Source organism: Cyanistes caeruleus, chromosome 4, assembly GCF_971803275.1.
Source record: "Cyanistes caeruleus chromosome 4, bCyaCae1.hap1.1, whole genome shotgun sequence".
In the NCBI taxonomy this organism is placed as follows: Eukaryota; Metazoa; Chordata; class Aves; order Passeriformes; family Paridae; genus Cyanistes; species Cyanistes caeruleus.
The window spans coordinates 57329577-57343412 of NC_141704.1; the positions used below are offsets into that span (position 1 = coordinate 57329577).

Here is a 13836-nt window from a genome sequence, read left to right on the forward strand (position 1 = left end):
TTCTTTTAGTAGGGTTAAATATGAATACATTGGTCAAATACTACACAGCTGCTGAAAATTAGCCAAGGATATTAAGTCTCTGCCAAGGACTCATTTTCCTCAACAGAAGAAAAAGAAGTATTTTTCTGGAGAAGACTGAGTAAAACAGAGAAAGTACAGTGTGGGGGAAATCTTCAAATGGCAAAAAGTCTTTTTTCTCAGAATGGAAGTGGCTAGGAATCTTGGGTCTCTTGAGCTAAAGGAGAAATAGAGTCCTCCTTGGCTGACTTTTTGGTTACTCTATCTATATATTTCCCCTTCCCTCTGCCCCTTGTCTTTAACAACCAACATCGCACTCATGCCCAAATCTGTCACATCCCTAAATTAGAACTAAAGTCACTACTTAGAACTACTTTTGTCTTAGTGCCTTGGCTACAGCCTGAACTTCTTAACTTCCTCTTGACAGCCAGGAAGCAGAGTCAAAAAGCCCAGGTCACTTCCCAAGAATGGACTGAAATAAAGAATATTATTCTGAAATAGAAATTTAACCAGCATTTCTGACTCTCTGATATGTTCAGTGTTTGTTTCTTTCAGCTCAACTTGGAGTAAAAAGAAACTTTTGAATTAAAAATTATTCTCGCACAATGTGAACCTCCTTTTAATTTTTGGCCAGCTTTCTTTTGGATATCTTTTTTCCCTGTTGTGTTCAGCAGTGAATTACCCTCTCCAAGACCTACCACATCCATCACAAAAGCTTTGAAATCCAATTCTTGTTACATGCAGCTCAATGAGCATGTGGGTTTACTGCTGACTGCACAAGCACTGGTGTAAGACCTGATTCTTTACATGTCCATTAAAGACAAATTCAGAGGAATGCCAGTCCAGACACAGCCAATTCTTACTGAAGTGAATGTTTGCACAGTTTTTCCCTGTATTTGCTCAGCTCTATTTAATGGAACATTCTTGACTGCCTACCACACAGGGGATGACTTGCAGTATGCTTGCTGAACTCGCGGGAACAACTCTGAGCTGAATTAGCTCAGAACAAGTCATGTTTGTTGCTAATCATCCCAAACAGGGAAATTTACTGAAGGACTTGATGGAGGGGAAAGAGGATACAGGTTCATAACCACCATGGATGTATGCTGGGTTTCAGGGATAGAGACAGGGTAGAACAAGCATGCCTTGGTGAAGGAGGACCAAGCAGAGAAGCCAGGCTGGCCCTGCACAGCCAGACAGGCCCTGGACAGCCAGACAGCTTCAGAAACAGACATCAGCATGCAGTTACCTGAGGTTTCTTCACCTTAATGATCCAGGTAGGAGGCACAATGACAGCAGCATGGGCCCCCAGGGAACATGGCTCCTCAATGTGATGTAGCATGAAACAGGTGACTTTGTTATGAAACTGGAAGAGAGGGAAAGAGTAGAGTCAAGAAAGAGGACAAGAAAGACAAAGGGGAAGCCTGGAGAAGAAGAAGGTGATGGTACAAAAACTGGAGCACTATTCCCAACTCCACCATCTTCAAGTCCTTCAAGCATGGAGATTCAGGACATGTAACTAAAGATTATCTTCCTAAGCCATGCCTTCTCAGGAAAAAAAAAATCAAAATCCACAAACAAAAACAAATCAAGACAAACAAAAGCACCAAACCAAAAAAAAACCCCAAACCACTCCTAGTTAAACCCAGATCACAGTCTCCTGAAGTATTTTCCACTTACCGCTAGCTTGCACCAGGAGCAACTGATGGCCACAATCTCTTTACTATGGAAGGAAAATTTCTGCTGAAAGCCCTAGAATAACCAGGAGGAAAAAATAGGATTAAATTCCTCTTACCTATAAGAAAATATATACCTCTAACTCTAGCCAGGTGAGTGTGCTAGGCAAGCAGATTTTTGGGGGATAAAACAATTACAGGAGGTAACAGAGAAGGTTCTTCCACTGTGATATATTCACACAATCCTTTTAAAAGGATTTATGCTAAATTTTATGCTTTCCCTTAATTTTTTTTTTTAGTTTAAAACAATGGGAGAAATAGAGAAGAAATTACTATTTTAGTTTTTCATGGATTTCTACAGACATGAAAGTTTAAGATTTTCTGTTGAACAAAGTATTCTGTCATTGCAGCCTTTTTTGTTCCAAATATAAACAAGAATTTGAATTTCCCTTTTTCTTTACTATAGAGTAGAATCACCATTTTTTACAACAGAACAAAATTAACTACAATGTCTCTCTGGGAATATTCTGACAGGGAAATGAAGTAATTAAGTTTATAGTTTTATTGAACAGACTCAGGTTAAAATCTTTCCAGTAAATTAAAAAAAAAACCCCAGTATGGTCTGATTCAGATCACACAATTAAAATAAAATATTTCTTTGCATTTTTAAAGATAGAAAAGCCCACCCCAACTAAAAGATTTATTCTGCTAAAGAGAAGCTTCTCTATAGAATGCAATATGACTGAGCTGTAAATTCTAAGGCTGGAAAAGACAATTGGGTCATATATATCCTTCTGCATCTAACACAGGCAACAAATAATAGGATATAGTCTGTAATTTTGAGCTGAATTAAATCTTATTTTAGTCACAGAAAAAAATTGATTTGGGTTGATGGCTGGAGAGATGGAAAGTCCACAATTTCAGTGAACAGTTTGTCAGAATTGCCTTTACTACTTAGGTTTCAGATTTTCAGCTAGTTGGATCCTTTACTCATGGCCTTTCATCAATTCTCTCTACCTCTGTAAGTAGCCCATTACCATCCAGAATTTTCTAATTCAATCTCTCTACCAAGTGATGAATTTGCAAGCCAGTTTTGTTTTCAACAAGCTGAGTAATACCTAAATATCCTACATGCTGGACAATGCCAAAGATCCAATGCAAAAAACGTTCTAAACTGATTTAGTAACATCTAACAGGCCATTGTCTCACTGCTTCTGATTGAAGTCCTTCTTATCCTGCAGGACAAATGAGCCTATTAGTGCTCAGGGAAATGACAAGGTCAAGCACACCAAGAAGAAGAATTATACTGATACTCAGAAGAGGAGGAGTCCACCTGCCTGCCCAGAATGCAGAAGTACATCTTGCAGCTCCACAGACAGGTGTCCCCAGCATGCACTCAAACCAGTTTGCCACATGAGCCTCATCACCGAGACCAATTCTTGAAAAGGATTGTGTCACCTCTGGTTAGATTTTTTGGGGTTTTGTTTCAATACTTCCCCTAATGCCTCAGGGTTTATATTCAGAGAAATTCAAAGAGTAGATTCTTCATAACGATGGTGATTTGGCATATTCAGGTTTAGCAATGGAGTGTAGTGAAGTGGATTAACAAATACAAACTGGCCAGACACTTCTGGCTAGGCACACCTTGTCTGCCATTCAGTGAGAGCGTAAGAACAAGAGTTACAGCAACTGTGATACAAGTGCTGAAGCAGAGGTCTGACACTGGACAAAACACTATTTCCTCATCTGCTTACTCTAGTGCTTCACAATGTTTCTCACAAATCTCACTCCTCCTTGTTCCAAAGTGCATTAAAATAAAAAATAATTATTTCAGTCCCTCATGGGCACAAAGTGTTTTCGTTTTTTCTGTTTTGCAACATCCGAGGGAAAACTCTTCTCTCCCAAATCTCCACTAATAAAAGTCTAAATTCACTACATTAATTCCACAACCCATCAGCTGTGCATTTTAAACATATGGACTGAGCAGCTTGTCTGGTTCTGGATGGATTGTTTTTCATTTATTTACTAAGTCATTTGGCTTTTAGGGAGTCATTAGAGAAAATGATACAGCAATAAAAACATATTAATGATAAGTAGCAATAAACCACCACTTTCCTTCCTCAAATTGCTTTATAAATGTGAGCTGATTCTTCCTAAGGATACAAGTTTCAGGTAAGATAGCATTTATTTGAAAGTTAGCTTTACAAATAAAATAATTGATAAGATTGATAAAATAAACCATGCACTGTAAGACACAGTGATATTTGACAGGGACTACTGGACTGAAACATAGGAACCCTCCATATTTCACTAGAAATTATATTTTCTGCCTTCTCTGAGAGAGAAAGAACACTGAATTTCAGATGTCTTCAATCATGCAAAGAGGTCTTCTGCACCAAATTAGAAATTTTGAGATAGAAAATGAATTTCACCTTTTTGAGAACATCAGCCTAAGAGTATATGATTAGCACTGATTGTCCAGCAACCAACTCCTCCACAACACATGAAACCCCATGTTGTGAGCTGCTCCTGCAGAAATAATCAGCTGTGCACATCAGAAAAAATGTACTTTTAGGAAATGAGCACCTGAATGTCCACAAAGCCAGCTTGTGTTGATAATTCAACCTGCCTGAATAGCCTGGATTAAAGTACAAATTAACATAGACACCTGTGCAGCAAAAACAGCAGATAGGGATTACTAGTTCTGGATTTTTTATATTCTCAGAAGTATTCATTATTGAAGACTATTTTCACACCAGTGTTAGGGCTACTAATAATATTTTTTGCAAGTATTATCCTACAAAAGATTTTCTCTTTTTAGTGCTCTTAGAGATACCCTAATGCAACACAACTGTAGGAGAGCCAGGTATTATTACAACTCAAATTCAGATTGCAACAGAAGCACTTGGATGGTGATCTCTGTTAAAACAACAAAGAACTAGAATGGCCTGTCAAACACTAAAAATTTCAGTTTTAACTTTACATTCAGCTCTGCACCAATCCACAGGCCTTTAAAGGGACCAGTGGCAGAGACTCTGTAGACACACACTGCATCTGTATGGAAGATACCCCACTCTGGACACCACAGAAGATTAAAGAAATAGTGTTTGTTTAGCATTACGATCCAAAATGTGTTCTCAGTCTCAGAAAACCCCTCAGCCACTGCTAACTGGAAGCATACGAGAAAAAGATTCCTTTTCATTCATCCTTAAGCTTCTATTACTGCATATAGTTATGAAATGGATGCTAGACCACATGGTCTGAGAATTTTTATGTCATATTGCAGAAAGATTAAAAAATTATCCTGATTTCTCTGATGACCTGACCCCAGGTAACAAACAGCTAACAGCTATGAAAATGTCTTTTTTTTCCATGTCTTCAAGAGAAAGGAAAGAATTATTAAACATCATGAATGGTGTGGATGCCATGGCTTGGGAACACTTAATTGCCATCCCTTCAAATACAATAGCTATGAAGCATTAGGAAAAAACCTAATGTGTGACAGGTTTAAAATAGTCAAATGTAGCTCTTCTCATAGCATGTAGTTAAGTTCAGGAATTTCTTGCTAAAGGATGTTGTAAATGCTACAACTTTACAAGAACTCAAGGTTCAACAAGGCAAGACCACAGGAAAGAGATGAAAGACTGTTAGTTATAAAGGCACAATTTCTGGAAATTCACGAGACAAAGACAGAACTAGATTGCTTGGTTACACTGCACATCCCAGGACCCTTTCCCTGGTACCAATTTCTCTATATATAATACTTCAGCAATAAGTCAGTGAAATCACCCTTGGGAAGAAGAGTAAACAGCTAAAGCCTAGATGAGTTTACATAAGCTGTACTTGCACTAGCAAGTTAAGTGTAACAGGGTAGCACAGGCTCTGTTAGTACTCAAGAGATTACACACAAGTATTTACAGGAAATTTTACTTTGCATTAGTTGCAATCTGGTCCTGTGGACTGAATTCTCACCAGTAACTGCAGAGTGAACTTTCAGTTATGTTTAATCAGAGAGGAATTCAGTTCATTTGTTACAAGAATGTCCCACATGTGAACCATTGTAAGTGATGACAACAAGGAAAACTCAAACTGCACTTCTGATCTAAGGTGGAACATTGACTGACTCCTGTGTTCTCAGTTTTTCAGGAGGTGTCAGCCATTGCACATAATGGCACAATATAAAGCCACAAGGCTATGCTAAGGATATGGAGTGCATTAATTCCTATCTACTTCCTTATGATTTGAAGCAAGAGATGGGTATTTCCTGAAAACTTTCTTTATGTGAACTGTAATTAATGATCATTAAAATACTTAACCATCCCATTCCAGGCATGGGGTAGGACTATTATACAACAAGATCTACCAGAATCCTTCAGCATTCCATGAATAAGACTTTTTTTATTGCTTTAAATTTACTGTCATTCTATTTCAATGATAGTTTCCCTTTTCCTGCAAGATAAGATGTAGTGAAATTCATCAATTTGAGTTTTTGAATAATAAAGGTGATTCCTACTTGGAGGTTTTTTAAATGTTATACCACAGCACATGCATTTTGCTGTAATAGGAGTCTCCTTCACCAATAAATACAACTGATTTATTTTTGTTATATTTTTTCTATTTCTTTGTTTCCTGGCAAAGAACAACTCTATTAGAACATACTCATGTTGTTCTTAACCTAATATTTCTTATTTAAGGGGAAAACTGATATTTTCTCTGAACTTTTCTATATTCTCTGTTTGATGGTAGGATTTGAAGACTTATATCAATCAAGGCTGCCCATGGGAACATACCCAGCAGAAGTTTTGATAGGATACCTAGTAAGTACTCTCACTGAAAAATCAACTACAAATGCCTGTAGGAGAGACCCAGGCCAAGAAGGCAGAGAAGGATGGCAAAGTCATACCCTAAGAATGCTGTGTGTAAACTATCTTGCTGCACTATTCCCATGGTACTTGCTATAAAAGGGCATCACATTTTTATTGCATGTCCTGTTGCAGCTGGTAGCTGACAATCTGCATGAGTATCCAGAAACAAATCTCATTTTCCTCTGACTGAAGTGCTGTGCCATGGAGATGAGACATGGACTTTCTTACTAGTTGTAAAGAGGGAGGCAAAAGTATAATATAGTGCTAAAAAATGAAATTAAATCCCTGTAAATTTAATTTTTAAATATCTCCCAATATATTTCAGAGGCTCATCATATTTCAGAAGAGAGACCTAAAGAGTAGCTAAAGTACTTCTTCCCTCTTTTTATAACTTTTTAGAAATAAACTTTTATAATATATGAAGCAGAGGAAACACAAAGCAGTCTCACAAATCTTAGAATCTGCTGGGGCATAAAGAAAGCAACAGCCTTTCTTTTCCAGGAGCCTAAAAAATAGGCCATCATAATTTTGGCACAGAGGACAGTACTGCAAGAGCATCATATTAGCACAGGGTTAGCTTAGCAATTAAAAAGGCTCAAGGAGTCACAGCTTTCCTCCTCCTCATTTTCAGCAGCCAGTACACCACAACCTCCCAGGACAAATGATGTGCTCATTCCTGCAGATGCAACTGCCTTTCTCTTCCCACATGGGAATCAGGACCTTAATGCTCAACATCTCAGGCTTGTCATTAGCTATTAAAAGAGGCCAAGTGTTTGTGATAGAAAAAAATGCAGTGACTAGAAGGCTACTGGACCTACTGGCTACCCTGAATTCCTAAGTGTCCTGTGTCGTGCTTTTGCTGTGCTGGAAATCTTACCTTTCCACACTGCTTACATTTGCCCTCCTGCCTCCGCCGGTGCACCCAGTGATGCCGCACAAAGTTCTGCAAACAAGGACATAAAAGATGCATTATAAGGAAGCATTGGCACCTTGCACTCAGTGGTACCATCTATGTGAAATTTGTTAACAGACACCGAAGAAAAAGTCCCTTCAGCCAACAGAGTAATTCCGGGAGCAAAATGTGCAGGAGGCACTGCTGGAAGCCTCAAAAACCACCAAAATGTACGAGGAATAAGGACAAGGTGGTGTTTTCTTTACCCATGTTGAAATGAGGCCAGAACTACTTCCTCAGTCTTCAGAATTTTAAATGTTTGATTTTATGTTTCAGAGGGAACTGAACATACTTCTAGAGGGAAAAAAAAAAAAGACGAAGAGAGAGCAAGTGAAAGGAGGGCGAAATGGGTTTTTTAAAAGCCAAAAAAGTTCCAAAACTACTAGCTAAAAAAATGCTACAAAAAATGTAAAAAAAGGAAAAAGTCAGAATAACTGAAAGAATGGACAAAAGACAGCAGAAAGTGAAATGGTTTCTGTCAATGTAAGCAATAGTGCTTCAGCTAGAATTCATTTTACATTTATTCTGGAGAGGGGAACATGTTCCACTGGGAACCAATTCTCTCTCTAAGACTCCTGTCAATCTAACAGCACTACTGCAGCTGCACACCAGGGGGATCAGCACACATATCAAATGAAAAGTAATCGTCATTTGTCCATTACTTACTTCTCTTGGAGATCTGGAGCCTCCTTCTCGGAAAGTCGGTTTGCAGCGAAAATTAATCTGGCATTGAAATAAAACTGTTAGAACTGAAGGTGAGATGAAAGAAAATTTATTCTGATATTTTTATCTAGGCTTGACTTCCAAAGTATTTATTATCTATTAAAATACTAGCTTCACTAGGTGAAAAAAAGTAACTTCCTATATGTCAGAAAAATCCCTTTTCATATGCCATATTAATCCTCCTTGCTGGACCTCTACACAGCCCCCATCTTCAATAATGCTATTGCTGCCTACTGAGTTCAATGTTGCCTCCTTCTTCTAGAAGGAAAACACTTTATCTGTTTTGTTTTTCTGAAGAACATTTTCAAACAAGTGCACACTTCAGCTTAGGTCTCCAAAGTTAGTAGGTGCTGGAAATTTCACTCCTTTTGCACATCTTATCTGTATGTCTTCATAAACAAAAATCTGAGAAACTGACATCTACATAAAGAACCATGCAAATTCTCATAGATTTCTGCCTTTTCCTTAGATAAAGATGTTTTCATCCACCTCCTCAACCACAAATCATTTGGGGAGCATTTTATTGCCTCAAGCTGTGGTGTTGCACTCCAAAGAGGACAACAGGAGCTCTCATGAATGGAAAACATTTTGAAGAAGGGGAAAAGAAAAAAAAGTATTTAATAAACAAGAAGGCGGTCCTATGAGAAAAAAAATAAAAGTTGTGAGAAAAGAAAAACAATAGATACAAGAATAGACAGATGTTGACACTAAAAAAGACACTGAAGAAGTGAGAGGCCTGCAAAAAGTCTAAACTATATGTGAAGCATGGATCCACCAAATGAAATAAATTCAAGTTTGAGCTGACTACCCTTCAAAGAATTAAACATTTTAAATAAGGCACAGCTATGCTTTTGTTACAAAGGTAGCATGACCAAGTTTCTCCAAATTTAAATACAACCCTCTCCAAATAAATAAGTTCTCCCCTCATTTAATACTTTGCCTTCAAAGTAATAGCGCTAAGAGAAAAATAAGAATAAGGAGGAAAATAAAAATAATAATTTTTTTTAAAGGCACAGACAAAAAAAAAGTAAACAAAATACCTAGTATGTATAAATAAATAAAAAGCATTGTAATATTATTCTTCTTCCATTGCTCTTCACCTGGATTTGAAATTTGTTTCACTCCTCAGTCATGGCAGGCTAGAATGACCCGGTTTATACTTATTTTGCTTAAAATGTGCACCTTTTCAGAGAGGGCCAAGCAGAAGACTTATGTACTAGTTTTAAACTTTATAGACTTTATAACAGCCCTCTGCCAAGAGGTGGATTTCCTGGTCTCCAAAACAGCACAGAGAAGCTGGGTTTTATCTAAGTGCTCATTTTCTCTGGCTGGCAATGCCACCAACTCGCTGGACTATGGGAAGTCAGCGCTGCTGGTGATGAAGGAAGTCATGAAAAATTCACTGGTAACATTTTGTGCTGAAAGCATGTGCTACTGTTAATTTCACTGTGGATAAAAGCATCGGGGGTGGAAATGGTACCTCTCCAACTTGGTATAATGGCAATCACTGTGGGATTTGTCAACATGAGTCCAAGTACTTGGAAAGGAAAAAGCCCTTTCCTTATAGGGTTGATGCTATAAATTCGTTATTCATCAGCTTCTTTTATGAAGAACAACATTGCTAAACATAAAGGAGTGAAAATGAAGCTCTAATGAAAAAAAATTGGGGAAATTCCCACACATATTTCTTTGCACATATCCCACCAGGAATGAAAAGTGTGGGGAGGAAATTTCTCTAGCACATTTCCAGTTAGGCATAATGAAGACAAGCCTCTGAGGGGAAGACTGAAGTCATTGATAGATATTCTGTACGTGCTTGGATGTGATCAAGGATACTTGAAGAAAATGAGGAGCAGGACAGATGCTCACAGAAGCTCACAGAATGGTAGTATAAAGTAAAGGTTTGATGTTTTCCATTTTACAGACAAAAACTCAAATTCTGAAATTTTTAAGAGAAAACAGTATAATCTAGTAAATACAGGGGGGAAGTTCACACTAGCATCTTATGCTGCACTGCTCATAAGTACAGCTGTCATACAATGAATTATGCTAGCTTTAGTTGGGGAATTGTAAAAGGCCAATTTTGTACGTGACAGGATAGTCCATTTTCTACCTTCAATTTTTAATCTAGAAGCAGAGGAAATTTGTTTTTTAAGCATTAAAAGTGTGAAAACATTCTGCAGTTTTTGTTCTTTGTGTGGTTTTGGATTTTGTTGGTTTGAGGTTTTATTTATGGTTCACAGGGCTTGAAGAAATATACTTTTTTAAAAAAAAGGTGGAATTTAAAGCCAAGTTTTGTTCACAAGTACTTTGTTAAAACAGCTGTGAAAACGTAATTTGGCATAGGCTGAAACCTCACTAGAAGAATTAAAAGTGTGTTGGCCATGTCAGGCTCCAGAAGATGGCAATGTCTCACCTTCTCTAACTGCTCCATGCAGGCGTTGTGGACCACGATCTTGCAGGCAGCACACTTCCTCCGCAGGGCAGACTTCTGCAACAGGAGAGGGACACGCATGTGTGTGGAGGTGAGCTATTCCCAGGAGGAAAACAAAGTCAGCTGAAAAACAGGAGATGTTTCTCTCCCTATGCAACACTTTTTTTTTTTTTTTTGTCCTCTTCCTTTGGTGCTCTCAGTTGTGTACAAAATAAATTAATAAATAAATTCAAAAGATCTGAAGTTCTTCTGGTTAAAACCTGAACTTAGCGAAAAAAAACAGCCACAGCACTCCAGCTTGTGAAGTAGAAGTAAATGCCTCCCTTTAGCTAGGGGATGAGGTTAACACAGCAGAGCATCACTCTAAAACTGAGCATCCTACAAAGATGATGAGCAAAGGGGAGAAAAATTGCATGTGCAAATCAGAGAACTTGGATCAGTTTGCAAGAGGTCATTTCATGCTTATCATAAAATATTTAATTTGATGGGCCTGACCATTGCCTTGCAGAAAAATACTTGGGTCATTTTGCAGAGAATGTTAAAATTCTCAGAGAATACTGTTAAATGCTCATGAAGCACTATAGCAGGGACAAAATTCTTAATTATGCTGGTTAGTTTTATTAATTTCAGTAGGGCTTTTGAAATAATTTTATTGAATCCCCTGGGCCAAGGCATATCAAAAGCAAGAGAATACATCCAGAAGAGAGAATGTATTTACTTACTTTACTTCCATAAACTCAATTTAATTAACCAGATGGAATTAATTTTCATAGAAATTTAACTTACAGACTTGTGCTTGAGGGACAGAAGATTTATAAACACACAGTAAGTTGAGATTTCTTTGCTTCAGATTTTTTACATTCAATTTATTCATTTAAATCTCTAATAAATTATTTCTTTACAATTTTCAGAATGTTTTAAATATGCTCATGAAAGAAACAGGGAACACAGCTTCAGCTCACATTATGGAATAATTATTATAATTTTATTAATTCTTGCAATTATCTAGATGCACCCTAACTGTACATATTCACATGTACATGGTGCTCTGTTTCACCTGAAGAACCATGGCATTGTATAGCAGACTAGGTTTTCACATGTTTTGTGACTTGATAACTTAAAATAGGTTTTTTTATCACTGTGTTTACCAAGTATGCTTTTTATCTCTGTGAAAACAATATGCAACATACTAATTTCAATGCACTAAATCGTAAGGAAGAATTTGTCGAGTTTTAGAAAGGCAAACTTCTGCTGAGAACACAAGAATCATCACACTGGGTCAGACCAAGGGCCCACTCAGCCAAAAAAATCCTGTGTCCAGCTTTTGCCAGAACTCAGTGCCTCAGGACCAATGTAAGTGCACAGCAAACACACAGTGACAGTGACCCTTCCTTTGAGTGTTACCACACAATCAGCACCTGTTGGGGCTTAGCTTCAGCACTCTGAAGGAGGCATGGGTTTCTCAGGCTTGGCCTTAATGCTCTATACCATAATGTAACCAATTTGCTGGAGAAGTTTCATGAGATGGATATTAAATCTGTGCTATGGAAAGCACTAGTATTTTGGATCACATTGCCCTGAAAACTGGGGGCAGTTTCACTGATGTCAGATTCACTGATTAGTGAAACAAAATGCTTTGATTTGAATTAAATGCTCTGAAGGTGATTGGTGGGGGGGTGCATTGAGGAGGGTGGTAATAAAAGCAGAAAGACAGCATCTTTAAGAGTCACAGATGGTAACCACAAACAACCCAGAGAAGAGGATTTCCCTTTAACCTTTTCAGTCCAAGGGCTAGGAGACTCCATTAGAGCTTTGTTTCAAATCAAGGACGTGAACACAGGATCCCCACTCTCTTCCCAGTCTTCCTAAATACCAAAGTTAGAGGGGCTTGGGTATTTTCCTCTCTTTTGATGAAGCAATTTAACTGAAACACTTGGCAAAAAGAGTTCATGAAGTAGACTGGAAGTGCAACAGTCAAAGAACTGATACTCATGGATCTGAAATCAGTCCAAAGAAACATTTCCATAGACAGCAGAAAAGCTTCAATAGAAGAAAGCTAACCTTGACTATTCCTAAACAGGAGAAGGTAAACACTCAAATATGACTGCACTCATTGCTGGTGAGTGCATTCAAGAGTTTGGAAAATTCAGTTCAAACCCTTGCAGTGATTAAAATTGCAGAAATTAGATCATACCTTCCTCTCAGAGGCTGCAACAGGTGATATATTTGCTTATATTTTCATGTAAAATAGACTAGTGTCTTTTAATATTCCTGAAACATCTCAGTAGTCTACCTTTTTTTCCCCTTACCTTGTTAGTAAGGCTGTTCATTCCATACGTTCTCACTGTGTAAATAACCTGGGTCAATCAAAACTGGTTTGGGCTTTTTTCCTGAAGCAATAAAGTCTTTACCAGCAGACTTTTGCCCTTTTTGCTCTCCTTTTGGAACACAGGCAAACAATTCAAGCTCTCAAGCGACTGAGCACTGCATCAGTATGAAGCCAGGCTTGTTACCTCAGAAAGAGAAAAAGAAATCCGAAAATAACTCACTGAGAATTTGACTTGGCAGCTTTCCTCCCCCAGGTAGCAGAGGTCCCCAGAAACATTTGTCTCTAGCCACAGATGCTCTCCATTCACAGCATTTTCCTGAGAAAAAGAAATAGTTGTTAATCTGTTTTGTGAAATTCAGCCATGTGAGTATATAGGGGGGAAAAAATCTGATTTTCAACATAAATTTAGAAAATTAAAATAAACTAAAAAAAGACAAACAAAAAACTACTACCACCAAGTCTTGCTTTGGTATTCTACAACACAAAGCCATAGCATATAACAGCATTACCCTGGCTGACCACCCCAGCTTAAAAGATGTTGACCATACAATGATGTGACACCAATCAAAACCAAAGTATTTTTGAATACATTTCAGTTAAACTTTGCTGATGTTCTTCCCACATGCTGCATAGTTTAACAGGGAATTGAGATTTCATAAATATGAGATGTACTCAGAAGTTTAAAGAAACAGAAAATACAGAGAGATGAAACAAAACCACAACTAATAAACTTCCAATGGGAGAAACCAAAAATTTGAGAACCAGGCACAGGAGTGAAAAACAACATGCTGACTATAGCTTTAGGATGATGGGATAAACTAGACAAGGGAAAAGGCTTT

At 37.8% G+C, this 13836-nt stretch overlaps 1 protein-coding gene across 12 annotated transcripts in view; it reads right to left on the minus strand.

Moving 5' to 3' along the window:
- Positions 1 to 13836, minus strand: part of DGKI (diacylglycerol kinase iota) — a 199970-nt gene that overhangs the window by 101817 nt on the left and 84317 nt on the right. For 8 of the 12 annotated variants that reach the window (XR_015285660.1, XM_086884902.1, XM_086884901.1 and 5 more), the window contains exons 3-8: positions 13218 to 13313; positions 10651 to 10725; positions 8178 to 8234; positions 7437 to 7502; positions 1699 to 1770; positions 1268 to 1384 (exon numbers count right to left, since the gene is read on the minus strand). Coding sequence is in view for 11 of the 12 variants with exons in the window: in XM_086884902.1 (XP_086741028.1) it covers positions 1268 to 1384; positions 1699 to 1770; positions 7437 to 7502; positions 8178 to 8234; positions 10651 to 10725; positions 13218 to 13313 (483 nt within the window). In the remaining variant the exon portion in view is untranslated. The remainder of the gene's footprint in view (positions 1 to 1267; positions 1385 to 1698; positions 1771 to 7436; positions 7503 to 8177; positions 8235 to 10650; positions 10726 to 13217; positions 13314 to 13836) is intronic. The other 4 variants (XM_086884906.1, XM_086884905.1, XM_086884904.1 and 1 more) reach the window with 1 other exon arrangement.